Raw genomic sequence first — 18,972 nt, 5'->3', positions numbered from 1 at the left:
ACCAATTTTATGGAGACCACCTGGGTGTACTTGAATCTTTGTCTTTCTTTTGAGCTTCGCAAGCTCAATACTCTAATGAGATTTTTCATAGTCCTATAATGTCATTTCCTTATGGCCTCAAGCAAATGTCGTATTTCCCAAACTGTATGTCCACATCCTTGGAGGGTTTGTTATGGCTAATGTGGAAGGTCAGTTTAATAAATGTTCAATTATCACAATAGTGAAAAGAATCCTCAAGTTAAACCCGTGGATAGGATTGCTACTATTAAATATGCATATATTTCCTCTGCTGTCCAAAGCTTGTGGATCTCAGCCTCTCCTGATCTTGAAGACTTCTCCGCATCTCTAAGGTTTGTGAATAGTTGACATCTGAGCATCAATAATCTCACCAGTTCCATTGTTCTAGCTCCCCAGTAAGTGTAAAGTGATCTCTTTGTTACTTACTGATATAAAAGCTGAGTGATTTTGCTGACTGACTTTTTCGAGTTTCACAAGATCCTGAGGAACTAAAGGTTGTCACAGATAACTTATATTTCCCAGGTTCCTTCAGTTCTGCAACAAATTCATGTGCTTCTTCATCCACCGTCAAATATTCAGTAAAGTTCTCTAAATCATATAAAAAAAAAGAGAAGATATATGAATTGACGCCTGGAAAGGCCCTGGGTATAGACAAGTCAATTAATGAAAAAAAATAATTAGGTATTTTAAATGTTCCCTCCTTTTGTCAAGTTCAGTTACACCTCTAAACTAAAGGTACTATTAAAGAATATAAGTAAGAGTTCAATATTTTTACAACCTTCCAAATAACAAAACTCAAATATGGCATTCGAATCAATAAAACTAGGGATGGGTCTACACTGTGTATCTTTATGTACTCCTACCCAACAAAATTATGTTTACAAAATAGAAGTAGATAGTCAGGAAAAGATAACAATTATTGGCTTCCTCATCACGAGGTAAGGGCTAAAAAATAACCAGCATCAAATATCTTGTAAGTTCTTTGTGGTAGTATTAACCATTCAGAAGTGCTTTAACATTTATTTAAAATACATCTCATTTTTTAAGATATATTTTCTGATGTACCCCAGAATTTAAAGTAAAATTTAAAAATAATAATCATGGTAATATTTTTCCTTCATCCATTTGCTTTCAAATCTTCTTAAAGAATTATTTCACATTGCATCACAGTCCATCCATCCTCTGCTGCTTATTACTTCATTTGAAGTCATTATCATCAGTTGGTGACTACAACAGCCTTCAAAAGAAGACACTGTAGTCAGATAAATGCATAATAGAACCTTCATGAGAAGAGGCGATAAAAAAATTTTGTAATGACAAGATCCTATTTGCCATAGGAACATATTTAGGAACAGAAAAATAAAAGACGATTAGGGAAACTTTAAAAAAATGTAGGCAATTCCAAGAAAATGACTTTTGACTCAAATAATTAAGAATTTTCATTTTATGTGTTATTTGGTTATGGTTGAATGCTGCATCATCTTGTATAGAAGAATCCACAGATTTTTGTTGTATCTCATGCTATTAAGTAAAATAGGAGTAAACAATATGTCAGTATATGAGACTACATGGGCCTTAAACTCTCACCCTAAAAATAAGGCTATCATCGTAACTTCAAATTTTTACAAATTATAACCTCTGCCACTCAAACTACTAGACCAGAAAATGGAAAATGAAGTATATTATTGTAAAAACTAAACAAACAACAAATAACCATAAAAATCTACCAAACAACAATTGAGATAGGTATCATGACCCAAACTTGTTGAAAGTCATGGCTCTACTTTCCTAAGTTAGTGGGCTATAAAGAATGAATCTCAGATGCTGAGTTAGTCAATGCAAAATGTAATATAGTAGCTATATGGAAATGTCAGTAGCTGTGTATTTTCCATGTTACTATCAGCTTCTCTTTGGAAAACTATGGTGCTTGTTCCAGAGGGACATACCCTAAAGGGAACAAGAGTAGCTGGTTAGCAGGACACAAGCCTCATATTCTTGAGGAAAGTAGTAATGTGTTCATAAGTATTACTTTGCTGCCATGTTTAAAAATTTGCATATGAGAAAACAGGAAATTTCTCTAGGATATGCTGTAATATTCTGGGATAGTTAGATCTTTGATTCAAAATATTTCCAAATATGATGTTTTCCTCATTGTTCTGAGACATGAGAAATATCAGGCAGTAAAATATATACAGTTGGCAGTACTCACAACTTGTGAATCACCCAAACCTTCTGATTCTTACCCAGTCTATTCATTTGGATTTTCTGCTCTGTCTGCATTGGATACCCACATACATTCTTCCCTTTCTTTACCATTATTCTCTGGCGATTTGAGTGTCTATGATCAGTGTTTCTAAACTCAAATTTTAAAAGACTTCAATTCCCCTTCCTTTGTATCAGTTCTTATTTCCTCTGATTTCCTACTGCTTTACCTTCTCGTTCAATATGGATATGGAAGCCATCAAAAGCAGTGGGTGGTTTGGGTGGTAACCAGGTCAATATCATTTGCACAGGGGAAAAGGAGAAAGAGCCTGATGTTGACTTCTCTGTCTCACTGAGTGTACTGTTATTTTCGTATTCCATGGGAAGTACGCTGACAAATTCATCTTCACTTTCAGGAGTTGCAGATGCACTGTCCCACCAATATGGCTGAGACGTAGTTTCATAGTCACTGCTATTAAAATCAGGCCAACCGGAAGAAGTGTTGCCCGAGGGAATTTCAGGGGTTTCTTCTGTAAAATGGAAGAGTTTTTCTTTTCCTATTGTATCTTGTGATCTCATGAAGGATTCCTCTGGGAAATTACCACTCTGTTCTTCCCAGTTGTTTTTGTTCAAGTTTACGATACGAACGGAAATATTCTGAGGTGGATAAGGGGCTGTAAGAGAGAGAATTTTCATTTTCAAGTAATTTTTAATTCAATTAGAGTGAATACTTAATCTCTTAATGAGTCAGGGACAAAAGCAGATTTTTAAAAATGGAATTTAATTTTACTTCTAATACACAGACAAATTTACGTCAAGACAAACTGCGTTTTTCTCCATATATATACTTCTAACATTTTGTGGATGATGTGTACCTGTTAACATACCACTAGTCACACTTCAAATATATTAACTTGCAATATTATGCTTGTTGAAGTGGTAATTTAACCACTTCTAAAAGCAGAGTATGTAAATATTTTTCAGTTTATCATAATCTCACTTACAAAAAAATGTATGTGTTCCTGGATTTTTATTACAAAGAAAAAACAAGTATAGTGTACTTATAGCTATGAAGATGAAAATACTCCATGTGACATAGTTGCACCTAGGAGAGTTGCATGCGTGTGCTGCCTTTAGAGATGTTAACACACATGTTAGAAATATGGCTTCACTCCTCACCTCTCTAAAATGAAACATATAAGCACAAAATGAGTTCATAAATTATGGAAGCACACTTACAGGGAGAAAACTACAAAGACACACTGCATAGTCTCTGCCTATAACAGTTTCTACTTGGCCTTCAAATAGCAGTTCAATTATCACCTCTTCCATGAATTTTTTTTTAATTTTTTTTTTTTTTTGAGGCGGAGTCTCGCTCTGTCACCCAGGCTGGAGTGCAACGGCGCGTGGTCTCGGCTCACTGCAACCTCCGCCTCCTGGGTTCAAGTGGTTCCCCTGCCTCAGGCTCCCGAGTAGCTGGGATTACAGGCACCAGACACCAAGCCTGGCTAATATTTGTATTTTTAGTAGAGACGGGGTTTCATCATGTTGGCTAGGCTGGCGTCAAACTCCTGACCTCGGGTGATCCACCCGCCTCAGCCTCCGAAAGTGCTGAGATTACAGGCATGAGCCACCGTGCTAGGCCCCATGAACTTCTAATAAAAATTTCTCTCTCCTTCGTGCTGTTAAATAACTTTGTACCTCTTTTATAATATTTATCTCATTCTGCCTTGTATTAGTGCCACTTGTGTATTACGAGTACCATTTTTTGAGGACAAGGATCCTGTCTCATCAGTGTTTGTCTTCATGTCTCAGTACTTAGAACAAATTCCAGGTAGAAGGTGCTCAATTAATGTTTTTCTACTTACATTGAATAATGAAAAACATAAATAGAATCTTAAATGTTGACATCAGGTGAATTAGTGATTTAGCTGAAATAATTTCCTGGTCTTGGACTAATGAATAAGAATCATGATATCTTAGAATTTCAAATTGTCAAGACCTTAGAAGTAATCTATCATAATCCTTTCCTGATGCTCATCAGAGTGGCCTCTCCAGCTTTCCTATTGAATATGCAGGCACATTGGGCACATACGATGTTGCTTATATTGGTGATGGGTACTTAGTAGATATATGCTTATTTTACCCATTCATTCTTCCATCCATACATCCATCTATCCATCCATCCATCCATCCATCCATCCATCCATCCATCCATCCATCCATGCATCTATCCATCCATCCTACAATAGTGCTTTATATTAGTGGTGTTACTAAAATTAAGCACTTCAAGTTTGAGATACATTTGAATTTCAATATTTTCCTTTAATAATCTGATAAACTGTACTAGAATGTCTTCTAGTTTTTTCTGCCATAGGGCCACTTGTCAGTAATAACTGATGTCTACTAGATCTGGGTAAGTTTTACTTAATTATAACCTTTGGTAATAATATAGTAGTTTTTATTCAAAGATTACAAATCTATGATTGCATTGACATATTTTAGATTTTTCTTATTGAATGTTTTGCCCAGTTCTTTTTACATTGATATAAAATCTGTTTTAGGTTATTAAACATATGCATTTTCTTTCTTTGCTCTGGATCAGAATATTTCTTAGGATAAAAAATAAATATACAGCAAAATATAACTGAATTATTTTTTCACTGTATTTGATTCTTCAGGAGACTTACCAGTTCTGTGCTGTTTGGGTTCATGACTGACACCACTGTACTCAACAAGGGTACTTTTATTAAAAGTTGCCTCAGATACCAGCTGAAAGGTGATATTACTATAACACATTCCTGGCAGCCAGTGATTAAATACTGTTTTTCCTTTAAAGAAATCTGTGAAGAGAAAATCAATTACATGAAAAATATGGTCTTCTAAATGTCACACACTTCTGGAAAGTTTGAAACAATTATGGTTAAACATTCACAACATAATATTTCCTTCAACTACTGTTATGGTCAATAATAAAGAGTTAGTAGAAGGCTAGAGACAAAACGTTGAATGTTTAGACTCAATCCTGAAGGGCTTTTTCTGACAAAATTCCTAAGGAAATCGAACACAGTTGGAGTTAACTTTTTATGATAGGAACTTTTGGGGTATGTATTAATTGAAGGAGATAATATAAAGAAATTGTAGACGTTAAGTTTACACTGGCCATTTACTTTAAAATAAAAATCCAAGGTATTTTGCCATCTTATGACCTGAAAAAAAGCAATTTTACAAGAAAAGTTTTCATTTAGAAAAACTAGCCTAATTTAAAACTGGTTTATTTGCCAGTTTGAAGACAGAACCTGCCCAAAAAAAGAAATAATAAAAGTTTGGACTCCACTTAGAAAACTTTAAAGAGAATAACAATAAGCTAAAAATCCAATCCGACTCAAAAGAAATGAGAGAAAAAACTAAAAATACCACTTATTGATTGAAATCTAAAAATAGTTTGAAGAAGTAATAAGAAGTAATTGACTTAAGAATGGGATTATATTATTTTAAAATTTATGATTAACAAAAGTTTCAGTAATTGCTTTTTAATCATTCATAAATATATTTGCATATGATCTATAAACAACTTTCCATTTATTAATTTGCAGATTATTTGTTTTCATTGTAAATAAACAACATAATAATTTGTGGAATTTATGTTTCTTTGATTTTTTCAAAGTTTAAAAAAACTAAATTCACTGCGTATATTTCATTTATTCATTCATTCATTCATTCATTTTGAGATGGAGCCTTGCTCTGTCGCCCAGGCTGGAGTGCAGTGGTGTGATCTCGGCTCACGGCAACCTCTGCCTCCCGGATTCAAGCGATTCTTCTGTCTCAGCCCCTGAGTATCTGGGATTACAGGTGCCCGTCACAACGCCTGGCTAGTTTTTTTGGTATGTTTTAGTAGAGACAGTGTTTCACCATGTTGGCCAGACTAGTCTCGAACTCCTGAACTCAAGTGATCTGCCCACCTCGGCCTCCCAAAGTGCTGGAATTACAGACGTGAGCCACCACTCCCAGCCCCACTGCTTATATTTTAAATAATGTCTCGGAAAAAATAAATCCATGGAAGAAATGAGTGTGTAAAAGAAGCAAGTCAAAGTGACATTTTTCTGGATGTCATGCTCTGTGTGCTTCAATACTCTTTCTCTTCCCACCAATACATGTTTCCAGTTACAGTTAGCCAACTCTGGTAGCATTACCTACCTCCCACCCCCACCCGGTATGTCCTGAGAGTATTCAAGTTCCTTCACTAGGATTCACTCCCAAATGAAACTGAATGCCCTCTCTTCCCTCTCCCTCTAGCCCCTTCTACCCAGAGAAGTTGATTTTGTTCCTTTGACTAATTGAAGTATTGCTTCTCCTGGGCTCTTTTCTCTCCCTTCCCCACAAGGTTCCCATCAAGCGAGTAAAAAAGCAAAACTAATTTTTGTATGTTAATGTGTTCATTTAGCTAGTCATACAGCATCGCATTTGAGGATGCTGGATCATACCCAAGTGAAACTTTGCAAAAGGCACCGCTCTGGCTTCCCAGTCTCGGAAATGCCCATCTACCATACCCAGAAGGAAATGGTTACTTGTGCTTCTAAACTTAAGTCTGAATTTATTTCCTGCACCAGGCATGCTGCCTTAGGGAAGAGTAGCATGTAAGTGATAATAATTTGAGTATTTCTCATGCTGTACACATGACACCTGACTCTCAAGAAATGAACCAGATGTTCTAGGTTTCCTCATAGCATGATTTTCATAAGTCAATAATTATTTTTAATGGCTCATTTATAGGTCAAATAGTGAATTATAAAACCTCGTTGTAGTAAGAGAGAACATCATTTGGGAAAAGCTGCTAAAAAGTGAGGGTCATCATTGATTCAGCCTTCCTTTTGCTGCTTACCTTTATATAGCATTGTCCGGAAGTCTTTACCTTCCCAGTAGCTAATGTTCACTCTTGTGAAAACGTTATATTTTTCTGGGTAATGAATTTCAAACAGGACTCCTGTTTCAGGAGAAGGTTTATAGTCATATATGGAAACACTGGTTACAGGTAGAGGTTCTACAGAAGTGAAGTAAATGGAGAAAGGGAAAAGAAAGAGGAGAGAGAAAGACTGATATCAATACTTGAATGAACCAAGGATTACACCTACCAGAAATTCACACATATTTTCACTGTCTGTGGGCACTATACTCCTCAGTACCCATGAATTGAATGTTCTTAGCAGTAATTAATATAGTACATTTTATATAATGCTTTCTGCTTTTTGAAGAACTTTTACATTTATTTTTCCTTTTGCAACAGTCCTGATATCTAGGAAGAGCAAATATTAATATATCCTTCCCACTGATAAATATAATGATGGCTCACAGACTAAATTACTTGTTCAAGGTAATTTAACAAGTACATGACAGTCTGTATCTTCAGATTCCCAGTTTATTTTTCTTTTTCTCATGCGAAGGAAATTTGATATTAGTAACAGACCAGTAACAGAAAATAAATTTTGGCTCAGACCGATGATAGTTATATGATCATTTATTTCTTCGTGTGAGCATAGCACTTATTTTTCCATATGAAGTATAAAATTTTAAACTGTCCAATGTTGTAAAAAATATATGTTGTGGTGTTTCTCAAACTACTTTTTCTATAGAAGTTTAAAGAAAACATTTCTATTTTGCTTGAGTTATTCATTCACTGGAAAACTTTAAAAATACTCATTTTAAAAAATCCATTATCAATATATGTCTGCATTTCCTCCCACTCCCACTGTCCTGCAAATTTCTTGTAAATAATGCATTTTGCACCTTTCTGAAGAAGCTATTAAACAGATTTTACTTGTATGAATTTTATTAATAAGATATGTTAAATAATTTCGTTTGGGGTCACCTGTAATTCCAGCATTTTGGGAGGCCAAGGCGGGCAGATCACCTGAGGTTGGGAGTTTGAGACCAGCCTGACCAAACAGAGAAACCCCGTCTCTACTAAAAATACAAAATTAGCTGAGCGTGGTGACACGCGCCTATAATCCCAGCTACTTGGGAGGCTGAGACAGGAGAATCAGTTGAACGTGGGAGGCAGAGGTTGCAGTGAGCAGAGATAGTGCCATTCCACTCCAGCTTGGGCAACAAGAGTGAAATCTCAAAAAAAAAAAAAAAAAAAAAAATGAAGATAGATAAAATTTAAAAGCTGTTGGAACCCCAAAAATAACTTTAAGCATGCAAAAGATATAACTGTGATCTGAGTCACATATAGTTATAACTTCTGTTCTCAAATTACAGATTAACTCACTTTATTTTTCTTTTTCTGTACAATGACTAGAGGGAATTAAATAACGTCAGGGACAAAAATCTCCTGCCTTCTTAATTAATGACCCTTGTTGTAGATTAACTTCCCCTCTTTGTTGTCCCGCTTTGCTTAGGCCGGATGACAGAAAACCTATAAATCACTATCACACTCTGTGTAAAAAAAATGTTAAATGTCCCCTTCCCCAAAAGAAACACTGCTTACAACCAATGAAATTTCTGTTAACCAGGTGTCAACTTTGTATGAATACTTTTTTGTAATCCTGATAAAAACTTCTCTGTCTCTGCCTATAAGAAATGAGATCCCAGTTGCACTACTTCAGAGCACTGACTGAATGCTTTTGGAGTTGGTGTTTCCAGGTGGTCTAGCCTCACACTTTGTGCTTGAAAAAACTCTCTTTAAATGAGATGCTGACCCTTTTGACAATTTTAGATTGACAGAAAACAATTTTTTGATTCACAGTTTCAGAATTGAGAGGATTCTTGGACATCATCTATAGCCTGACCTAAAGAAATATCCTTAGTTTAAATTTACATTCAAAAAATTTCAATTTCAATAACATGAGAACTCCAAATTTGACTTAGTTCATTCAATAAATAACTATTGAGTATCTAGTGTGTCTCAATCTGTAGCGGGATATGTTTTATTTTGTTGCTCAGGGTATTAATCTATCTTTGCTATTGACTTTAAGAAACCCAGAAATAATTGAAGCTACATGTTAATGCTTTGATTTTTCCTGGAATTTTCTGAAAAACCAAGCCAACATCTACAAAAAAGTTAGGAAGACCTTCAGACTCCAGTGTATTTTATGATCATGTCACTGTACCCTATGTGCTATAGTCTCTGGTTAAAAGGTATGAATTTTATCTTTGTCTCATCCCTAGTCTTCCTACATGCAGGTAACATTTCAGAATGAACTCACGTACTCACTTATGTACCATGTCAACCAACCAAGCAACCAACCAACCAATCAACCAACCCTCGAAGACTGTTTTCAGTTCAAAACTCCCAAAGAAGTTTTGAACTGCTTCAAGTTCTTTCTTTTGACCCAGCCTAATTTACTAACCCATGGAGTCTACCAGATCCGGCTATTGACTCTGGCCCTAAGAGAACTAAAATGAAAGGAAACAGAAAAAGCAGCCACAGAGCAGTAACTCCTCCACTGTTGCAGTCCTGTTTCACATCCTCATCAGGGTTTCTTCTACTGAAAAGAGAAGTTAGAAGGGCACTTAATCTTTCATGACCTGAGGCATGAAGTCTACACATCAAAGCCACGGTCAAACTTTGAAATTCAAGACAGACAGGAGGATTAGAGAACAGATATTTTATTTTCCGATTTTTTTTTTTCCTGCAACAAGCTACTTAAACTTTAAACTAAGAAAATGTCTTAAAATGCCTGTTTATATGTTTGTTTTATCTGTTTCCCTCAGCTTCAGTGTAAATGACCCAGGTCAGCTGTAAATCCTGTTGATGTCTAAGTATTACTGAGGAGTATTCAATCCAAGAACTACTGTTTTTAGAAGAACTCAAATGTATAGTATAAAAATATTTTACTATCTCGCCAGTGACTTCTCTCATTATCTTTCTTTTTAGAAATTAAGTGGTGTGGTATAAACCAGTACTATACTTACTAACAGGCATTTCAGTGATGACAAAGTTAAATCCTAATCTAAGTCAATAGTCCTCACCTTGTCAGTCACTCCATTGTACTTCCCTTTCTTAGGACCAGCCTGGACTGGACAGAGAAATGGAGTTGTTGGACAAGGTGAATCATTTAATATCTTTGTTCATTACTTTCTTGTCCACAGATGTTTTAATTTTTCAATTAAATAAAGTCTTAGAAAATGTAGTTGAAATTCCCCCATGTAACTTACCCAAACCCCATTCTTTTCCCACCATGACCAGAAGTAAATTATTATTCTGAATCTGGTATTTATCTTCTCATGCATGTTTTTTAAACATGTATTTGTAAGTATCCAACATTGTTTCATGTTTTAAATTATTATGTAAATTATCATAACTATCCTGCAGCTTGTTTTTATTGTCTAACATTGTTTTAAGATTTATCACTCTTGATACAAGAACACCTAAAAATTTTATTTTAGTGTACATTTTGCAACTATACAACCCACACAATATATACCTTTTATTATTTTAGTAGAGTAATTGCTTTCAATTATTCACTCTTACAAATAATGCTGCAATAAATGTTTGCAGCATGTCTCTTTAGGTGGCAAATCCTGGATAGTAGGGTCTACACATCATCTGTATCAGATATTCTTAGAAAGTTTTCTAACTAGATTAGGGCAATTTACATATCTATTAGCAGTGTATGATAGTTCCTCTTTCTCCGTATTATTTTCCAACATTCGCTGATACCAGTCTTCTTAATTTTTGCCACTCTGAGGTGTGTGAAATTTTGTCTCTTTGTTTTAATTTCCTGCTCATGGAGATTAATTATTTTTTCTTATGTTTTTTGGTCAATCAGCTTTCCTTTTCTTAGAATTGTTAAATTCTTTTGCCTGTTTTGGGGTTCTTTTTCCATCTGCTCCTGCTAATTTGTAACACAATCTTTGTCATATACCATATTCCCATTGTCATTTTTTAAAATTGTGTCCTGGACTTTCCTTCTGGATTCACCTTTTTTCTTGCTGAAATCTGTCTATTAACAGTTCTTTAACTCAGAGCTGTAGGTGTTAAGTTCTCTAGGCTTTGTATATTAGAAAATTTCTTTATTTTATGTTTATTCTTAATGTGGTTTATTCTTGATGTATCTGGGTATAAAATTCTAGGTAGACAGGTATTTTCGTCAGTACTTTGACGATGTTGTTTTTTTGTTTTCTTTCACCAGTTATTGCAGAAGGGAAGACTTCTGTCAGTAGAATAGTCATTCCTTTGTAGATACTTTGCTTTTTTCCTCTTGTACCTTTCAAGCTTATTTATTTATTTTCATTTAGCCTTAATAATCTGATGATACATAATAGCAATAATATAGCATTATATATTTAGGCATGGTTTTAGTTTTGAATTACTCTATTAGGTACTTAGTTGGAATGCTCTGTCAGTCTGTGAATTCATGTCATTCTTCAAGTCTTGGAAATTCTCATAATAATCTCTCCAAATATTGTGCCCACCATTCCCTCCTTATTTTTCATGAATCCTTAAGCCTTCTTAGCTAGAGCCTTTCCCACTTCCATGCCTGTGAATTGCCTCACTGTGCTGTATTATGGGGCAAATTGCATGGTACTATCCTTCAATTTACTAGCTCTTTGTAATTGTTATCAGTATAGAATTTGTCCTATCTACTGAAGCTTTTCAATTAGTAAACTTTAACTTTAATCAATCAAATTAATTTTACCTTGTTTGATGAATTAAATTTTAAATTAATTTAAATGATTATGTTTTCATTTATAAAAGTTTTAATTTATTCATGTTTATTCTGTATGTTTTTATTTTATTTCTGCAAATTTTTTTTGAGATAGGGTCTCATCATGTTGTCCAGCCTCGATTTGAACTGCTGGAATCAAGGGATCCTCCTGCCTGAACCTCCTGAGTAGGTGGAACTGTAGGCACAGCACTACACTGTTTTTGCCAATTTTTTTTTTCACTAATTCCCTGGTTTCAAAAACTGGAGGCGGTTCTTACATTTATGTCCTTGAACATTATAAACATAATTAAATTTTTGTTAAATTGCTATTTAAAATACAATCTGAACAGTTATAGTTGTTTTGATATCTATCTTTTTTAGCATAAGTTTTTCATGTGTTTTGAGACACAGGCTCTGGGCTCATTTGATGCTTTTTCATCTCCCCATTTCTCACTTATTATGCCTTGCTTTTAAAACAATTAAGCCATTGCATCCTGTCAGCCCACCAAAGCACCCGGTCTACAACAAGACATATGACATTATTTTGCCATTCTTAATATTGTGGATGATATAGTGGTTATCACTATAGATTCATTCACTGAGTGAGACAGTAACTAGCCTTGGACCTTGGTAGTAAGATGCATATGTGTCCTCTGCATCCTCAGGTCTTTATATATGTATTTTTTTTTGTTTGTCAAACAGGAAGAATCTTTGCTATAAGCAGAGAGCCTGGCTCTGTGCCCTGTCTAGCATGGAGCATTTCAGTCCTTCTGACTATACTGGGGTCTGCCCAAGGCTATACATATGGTTGAACGACTACCCCAAATACTTGCTTTACTCGCTTGATAATTTTTCAATTCCAATGCAGGATTCAGGATCTCTTGGCTTGCAGCTCTGCTACAAGAGAGCTTTCCCCATTCAAATCCTATTATGTAATTTCTCCCTCATCACTTATAGGTTAAAGTCTAAATTCCTTTGCAAGGTACTTAAAGTTCTTCAACATTTCTAGCCACCTTTCTTGTTATTTTCTGGAACAGCTAACACTTGCCATCTTAACTTCTTGCAGTTACCAAGTGTGCCACACTATGTATGCCTCCATTATTTGCATATATGATTCCATTTCACTCTGTAACACTTTCTATTCTTTATTCTTTTGGGAAATTTTCCTTCGTTTTTTAATGATTGTTTCTTCTGTGCTGCCTTCCCAGTGCTCCCTAGGAAGGCAAGGCAGTCTCTTTCACATAATTCTTTCAGTGTCAGAGGCATTTGAACCACGGGAACCCCATCTTGAATAGGGACTGGGTAAAATAAGGCTGAGACCTACTGGGGTGGACCTTGGTGATAAAACAGGTTGCAGTAAAGAAGCTGGCCAAACCCCACCAAAACCAAGATGGCGATGAGAGTGACCTCTGGTTGTCCTCACTGGCTCATTGTTCGCTAATTATAATACATTAACATGCTAAGAGTCACCCACCAGTGCCACGATAGTTTACAAATGCCATGGCGACGTCAGGAAGTTATTCTATATGGTCTAAAAGGGGCAGGAACCCTCAGTTTTGGGAATTGTCCACCCTTTTGGGAAAACTCATGAATAATCCACCCCCTTGTTTAGCATGTAATCAAGAAATAACCATAAAAATGGGCAACCAGCAGTCCTTGGGACTGCCTAAGGAGTAGCCATTCTTTCATTCCTTTACTTTCTTAATGAACTTGCTTTTGCTTTGCACTGTGCACTTGCCCTGAATTCTTTCTTGCCTGAGATCCAAGAATCCTATCTTGGGGGTCTGGATTGGGACCCCTTTCTGGTTACAATAGCAGTTATCATATTATTTGCAATGGTTTTTATTTGTCTCTTCCACTATAGTATAACATCTTTGATTATGAGTATTTTTATCTATCTTTATTTCTTTGGTACCTAGGACATGGCACAGAGAATGTACCTGATAACTAAAATAAAAACTCATGAATTATTTTTATTTAGAATAGGTCTGTATAGAATATTATATTTGTAGAGTGTCTCCTTGTGTATTCTTTAGTGTGTACAGCCAGTATCTGTAGAACTTCACTGACACGTGACACAGCTGTGTGTATGTGACATTTCCTCAATTTCCAAGCAACTGATTCCAGGTATCCTTTTACCTGCTGAGAAACTACCCCTTCCCTCTGAAGTGCATGCAATATACTGAAGGTTCTCAATCAATTAAATATTAATGAGATGTCACAGCCTAAGGGTTGTGAAATTCTTTTGAACTGGCCAAATGACTCTGCTATGCCAAATTTATTCTTTGACATGTTTTTCAGCTTTCTCTAAGAGTGACAGACTCAGAACAACTATAGCGAAATATCAAAGGACTGCCCTGGGGCCAATTGCTTTGTCATTACTTATTTCATCAAGACAAGCATCTAACACACAATAAATGACTGCTACAAAGGTACTCTCTTATTCTCAAGAGAAATATGTCAACTCTGTGAGCAGATACTACAAATGTTTTCCAAACTTGTTTAAAAAGCTTTCAGTTAGAAAAATAAAGATGGCAAAAACACATCATTAACTGACAGATAATGTTAGTTTCAGAGCTCAAAAGTTATCTGAGTCATCATGTACTTTAATTCTCTCTCTTATGAAGGTGGAAGCTGAAACCCAAATGTCACTAAATGCCAGCTCATGCCTAATGTCACAGAAATATTTGTGCACTAATCCCCACTTCTTATATTCCCAACTTATTATTGCTCCTTAAATTTGGGATAATGTAATGGAGCCTTTAACAATGGGGTACAAGACAATATTTGATAGGCCATCATGAATTAATTTTACTCTTTGGAAATCAATACGTGTTTCCTCTTCCCCTTAACATGTAGAAAGCCCCAGGACAACATCACTTCTTCTCTACCTCAACAAGCAAAAGCCATGTAATCCATGAAATCATAACTATTCTTGAGGTTACGGGAGAGGTGAGGTAGCAAGTCAACCAAGTAATATGAATTGCAAGGCGTGAACAACCCCTCTGGAGATAGGCGACACGCTATTTCACCTTTTGGCAAAGCACAGCAGGAAGAGGATACAACATTGAAGCAGGTAAGAAGAAAGCAGCTCCAATTTTAATGGATTCATAAAGGCTAAGTATGGTCTAAATGGATGCATAGAATTGCTCTGTCCAATATGGTGGTTATTAGCTACATGGAGATATTTAAATAAAATTTTAAATGAACTAAAACTAATTAAAATTAAAAATTAGTGGCTACTATGTTGGACAATATGGATATAGAACATTTCTATCATCCCGAAGTTCTGGGTCACCACTAGTCTAGACTAACTGGGAGACACAGACACAAATAGAGTCTACTGTGTCTCTCTAGCTTTCCCTTTGGGCCTCTACCCCATGCTCATGAGGACTACCAGAGGCAGTCTCATAAATATAGGGACTGGAGAGAGCCTCCTTCTGTGGGGTTGGGGATCGGTGTGGGAGGTGACAGGCATGCAGATGATAATTGAAACCACTAAGAGGCCAACAAGAAAACTTACTTCCCTGGACCTTTCCTGAATACAAACCTTAATGTATTGTGGAGGGGCAGAAAAATCTTTCCCTTCCAGTTCTCAGGAAAAGATCCCTTCTTTTGAAGGGTGAATAGAAACAAAAGACGCCTGTTCCTGGGAGAGGAGCAGAAACTCTTTTGGGCCCAGAGTCCTACGTTGATACAAAGTAGAGTATCAGTGGTTCTGCTACCACTGGAGAAGAGGCAGGAAACTCTCTGACCCACAGATTTAATGTAGAATTTCAGTGTCAGTGTAATTTGAGGGGTAAAAATGTCAAGAATGTCCCATCTAATGTCACAGGGTCTGCCTAAGCCTGAGACTGGATCATGAGAACCAAGAACATCTTCTGTCCCCGCCAAAAAGTTAGCGATGAGAGAAAAACAAGAGCAGTCTATTGCTGGGGGAGCTCTTCTGTGGTGCCGATGTTCAGGGCTTGCTGCATACTGAGGGTGGAACTGAAACACTGAGAAATACCCTCTACCACTCCTGGCAGCCTACCATGGGAAGAACTAGAAATCTGTGATGAACAGAAGGTGTCTAATACTTTAAACCCAGCTCAACTATTGACTAGATCTACTCACTGCTCATTCTACCTAACAGCCTAGCAATATGGTAAATTCAAATTCAACCATAGAAATAATTGTATTATATTATAATAATAAATATTAATAATTACATGTATATTGTCTAAACCTACACATTTAAATTGCTAGTGACTAGCTACATATGGCTATTGAGCAATTAAAATTAGGCTAGTGCAGCTTTATTTTTACTTAAATTTAATTTCTGTTTCAAAGTAAAAAAATGGGTAAATTTGTATATTGATTATATGTTGAAATAATATTTTGAATGTAATGGATTAAGTAAACCATGTTATTAAAATTGATTTCACCTTTTTAAAAAGCATTTTAATATGTCTACCAGAAAATCTACTATTACATATGGGGTTATTGGATAGTGCTTTTTATTGGATAGTGCTGTCCTAAGTACTCCAGTTAAAAGACAGAGATTTTTAGATTGGAAAAAAAAAAAACAAGACTCAACTCTGTGCTGTCTACAGGAAACCGTTTTACATGTAAGACAGAAGTAGGCTGAAAGCAAAAGCATGGATTAAGTATGCCACACAAACACTTAAAAAAGAAAACTAAAATGACTATTTTAATATCAGACAAAAGGGAAATTAACACAAGGCATATTGCTTGGAATATAGAGGGACATTACATATAGTCAAAAGGGTCAGTTTATCAAGAAGACACAGCAATCTTAAAAGTTTTTGCACCTAATAACAACAGAGCTTCAAAATATGTAAAGCATAAACCAAAATAAGTGAAAGGAGAAATAGACAAATTTACAGTTACAGGTGGAGACTTTCAGATTCCTCTATCAGTCATTATTAGAAAAAATAAACAGAAAATCAGTAAGGATATAGAAGACTTGAACAAACAACGTGACCTGGTTGGTACTTATTGAAATTTCACCCAGGAAGTGCTCACAGAATACACAGCAGGAAAGACCATATTTGGGCCCATAAAACAAATCTCAACAATTTTCAAGTAAATGAATCATATAAAATATGTTCTCTGATCACAACAGCACTTCCTCTAGAAATCAATAAAAAAGATGTCTGCAAAATTTCCAAATGTTTGGATATTCAACACACTTGTAAGCCCTACAGGTCAAAGAAAAACATCACAAAGGAAAATAGAATATATTTTGAATGAAACTCATCATAAATGCTAAGTGATATTCTAGAAATCTTTTAGCATCTACTTACCTATCAAATTTCTTCACGAAGGCTTAGCTAAAGGGCTGAATCATTCAGCTGCAACTGATGAGGAATGGCTGAGTGCATGCTCATAAATGTTGGATCAGCAACCATCATTACAGTCCTAAATTTATTTTTCTTTGTGCTTTATTTTTTTTCCTGTGGATCTCTCCTATTACTTGCTCAACTAAATTGAACTAATATTTATGGATCATCTATTAAGCAAGCATAAGCCTTGGGCTAGGTGTTTATGAAATTATGGAGATAAGTAAGACAGCTTTTGATTTCAAGGAGTTTGTATTATAGGCATTATATGTCTATATCTGCTGCCTAAATCTGACTTGCAATTCGTCTTTTTCTAGAGCTTGTTTAAGACAGTATTTTACCAGGTAAGTGCTCCCTTTAATTCAGCTAATGGATTTGTTCATTATGTCTATAAACTTTGAAGGTCTTGGGTGTATACCAATCCTAATTTTTAGGACTCACTACTGATCCTGCGACTCTGCCAATGGAGACTTTAATTAATTTTTGACAGACATATTAAAAATATGTCCTCTAGCTTGGTTCTGAGTTTTTGCTTCTTGTAGTTTGTTTCCTTTTATCCCAACAGACAATATCACTGTCTTTTCCCTTAATTATCATGAGAACAATCATGCGTAGATGGCATTTAACAAATTGCAGTTGTTGCAAAACTTGCACGGAAGAACATAAGCAAAAGGGACTTTGCTGAGCCATGGTATTGTGCTAGTGATAAACTCTGCTGTCTTACAGATATCAGTTTTTCTTCCACATGTCAACATAGACAGTAGAGTCACATCTTAATTTGACACTAGATATTAAAGTCAGTGAGTAAAGTGAAAAAAAATCACATGGAGTTAAAACCATTCCTAAAAATTTCGCAATGTCAGCCTTAATTCTATATGACGGACTCATGAAGGTTAAAATGCCAGTAATTTTTTTCTTGGCATTTTTTCTTGAGAAGTAGAAGGCAAAGCTATTTTGAAGACGAGGTAGGGAATAACAAGTGATAAATAAATATATCTTTTTCTTTCTCTCAGCCAAAGACCTATACCTGAATTTGAGCAGGCTAAATAGGGGTATCAGTTCGTTGTCCCCAAACTGAATTGCTAAATATGACAGTACGTGCTCTGGAAAAAATAGACAAGTTATGATGACATTATTAAGTAATACAGCAGAACATTACATAGTGCAATCATGAATTTGAAATTGCCATTCAGTCTCAAAATATACTCCTTCATTGAGGTTTACTTTTTTTGGTTTAAAAATATTTTTGTTATCACAAGGTAAAGAGTAAACATCAAACTCCAGCAAGAAGCTATATTGTTAATATAGCTCATAACATTGGATCTATGTCACTTGGCGTCAAGGCAAGTGATTTTGCCATTCTGGGTGGCTTCTCTCAATTCAAGCCACATGAGAAGAAACAGGGGAACAATAAGAAGAAACAGGACAATATTACACATGATGCTTACTTGTTAACACAGTGATTGATCTGGATGGCTTGGTCACCACATTTCCATTTACCACTACCAGAGTGATTATATAATAAAGGCCATGATAACTGGCCTTAAAAACAACAGGAGGAGGCAAAGTGCTGTTGAATTCCTCAAATTCGAAGAAATAATTTTTGGATTCACCAGTTATCTTCACAACATACACAGATGCTGGACTGATGACGTCTGAAGTTTCTAATGAGACAACGATGTTATTATCATCTTGGACAGTTACATGGAAAGCTGTAGCGTTCTGTTGAAAGAAAGAGAAAAAAAGAGATGGAGGTT

General features: G+C 35.6%; 2 protein-coding genes across 3 annotated transcripts in view; one reads left to right on the top strand and one right to left on the bottom strand.

The window, feature by feature from the left end:
* Positions 1–18,972, top strand: part of MGP (matrix Gla protein) — an 836,939-nt gene that overhangs the window by 201,068 nt on the left and 616,899 nt on the right. The window lies entirely within an intron of this gene.
* PTPRO (protein tyrosine phosphatase receptor type O) overlaps positions 1–18,972 on the bottom strand; it is a 272,722-nt gene that overhangs the window by 95,227 nt on the left and 158,523 nt on the right. For both annotated transcript variants that reach the window (XM_050749472.1, XM_050749473.1), the window contains exons 2-6: positions 18,664–18,937; positions 7,103–7,261; positions 4,911–5,063; positions 2,451–2,894; positions 445–606 (exon numbers count right to left, since the gene is read on the bottom strand). In XM_050749472.1, the coding sequence (XP_050605429.1) occupies positions 445–606; positions 2,451–2,894; positions 4,911–5,063; positions 7,103–7,261; positions 18,664–18,937 (1,192 nt within the window). The remainder of the gene's footprint in view (positions 1–444; positions 607–2,450; positions 2,895–4,910; positions 5,064–7,102; positions 7,262–18,663; positions 18,938–18,972) is intronic.

Source organism: Macaca thibetana, chromosome 11 (assembly GCF_024542745.1).
Source record: "Macaca thibetana thibetana isolate TM-01 chromosome 11, ASM2454274v1, whole genome shotgun sequence".
NCBI lineage: Eukaryota > Metazoa > Chordata > Mammalia > Primates > Cercopithecidae > Macaca > Macaca thibetana.
The sequence above is the reverse complement of the archived record's forward strand: the minus strand, read 5'-3'. Positions and strand labels throughout refer to the sequence as shown.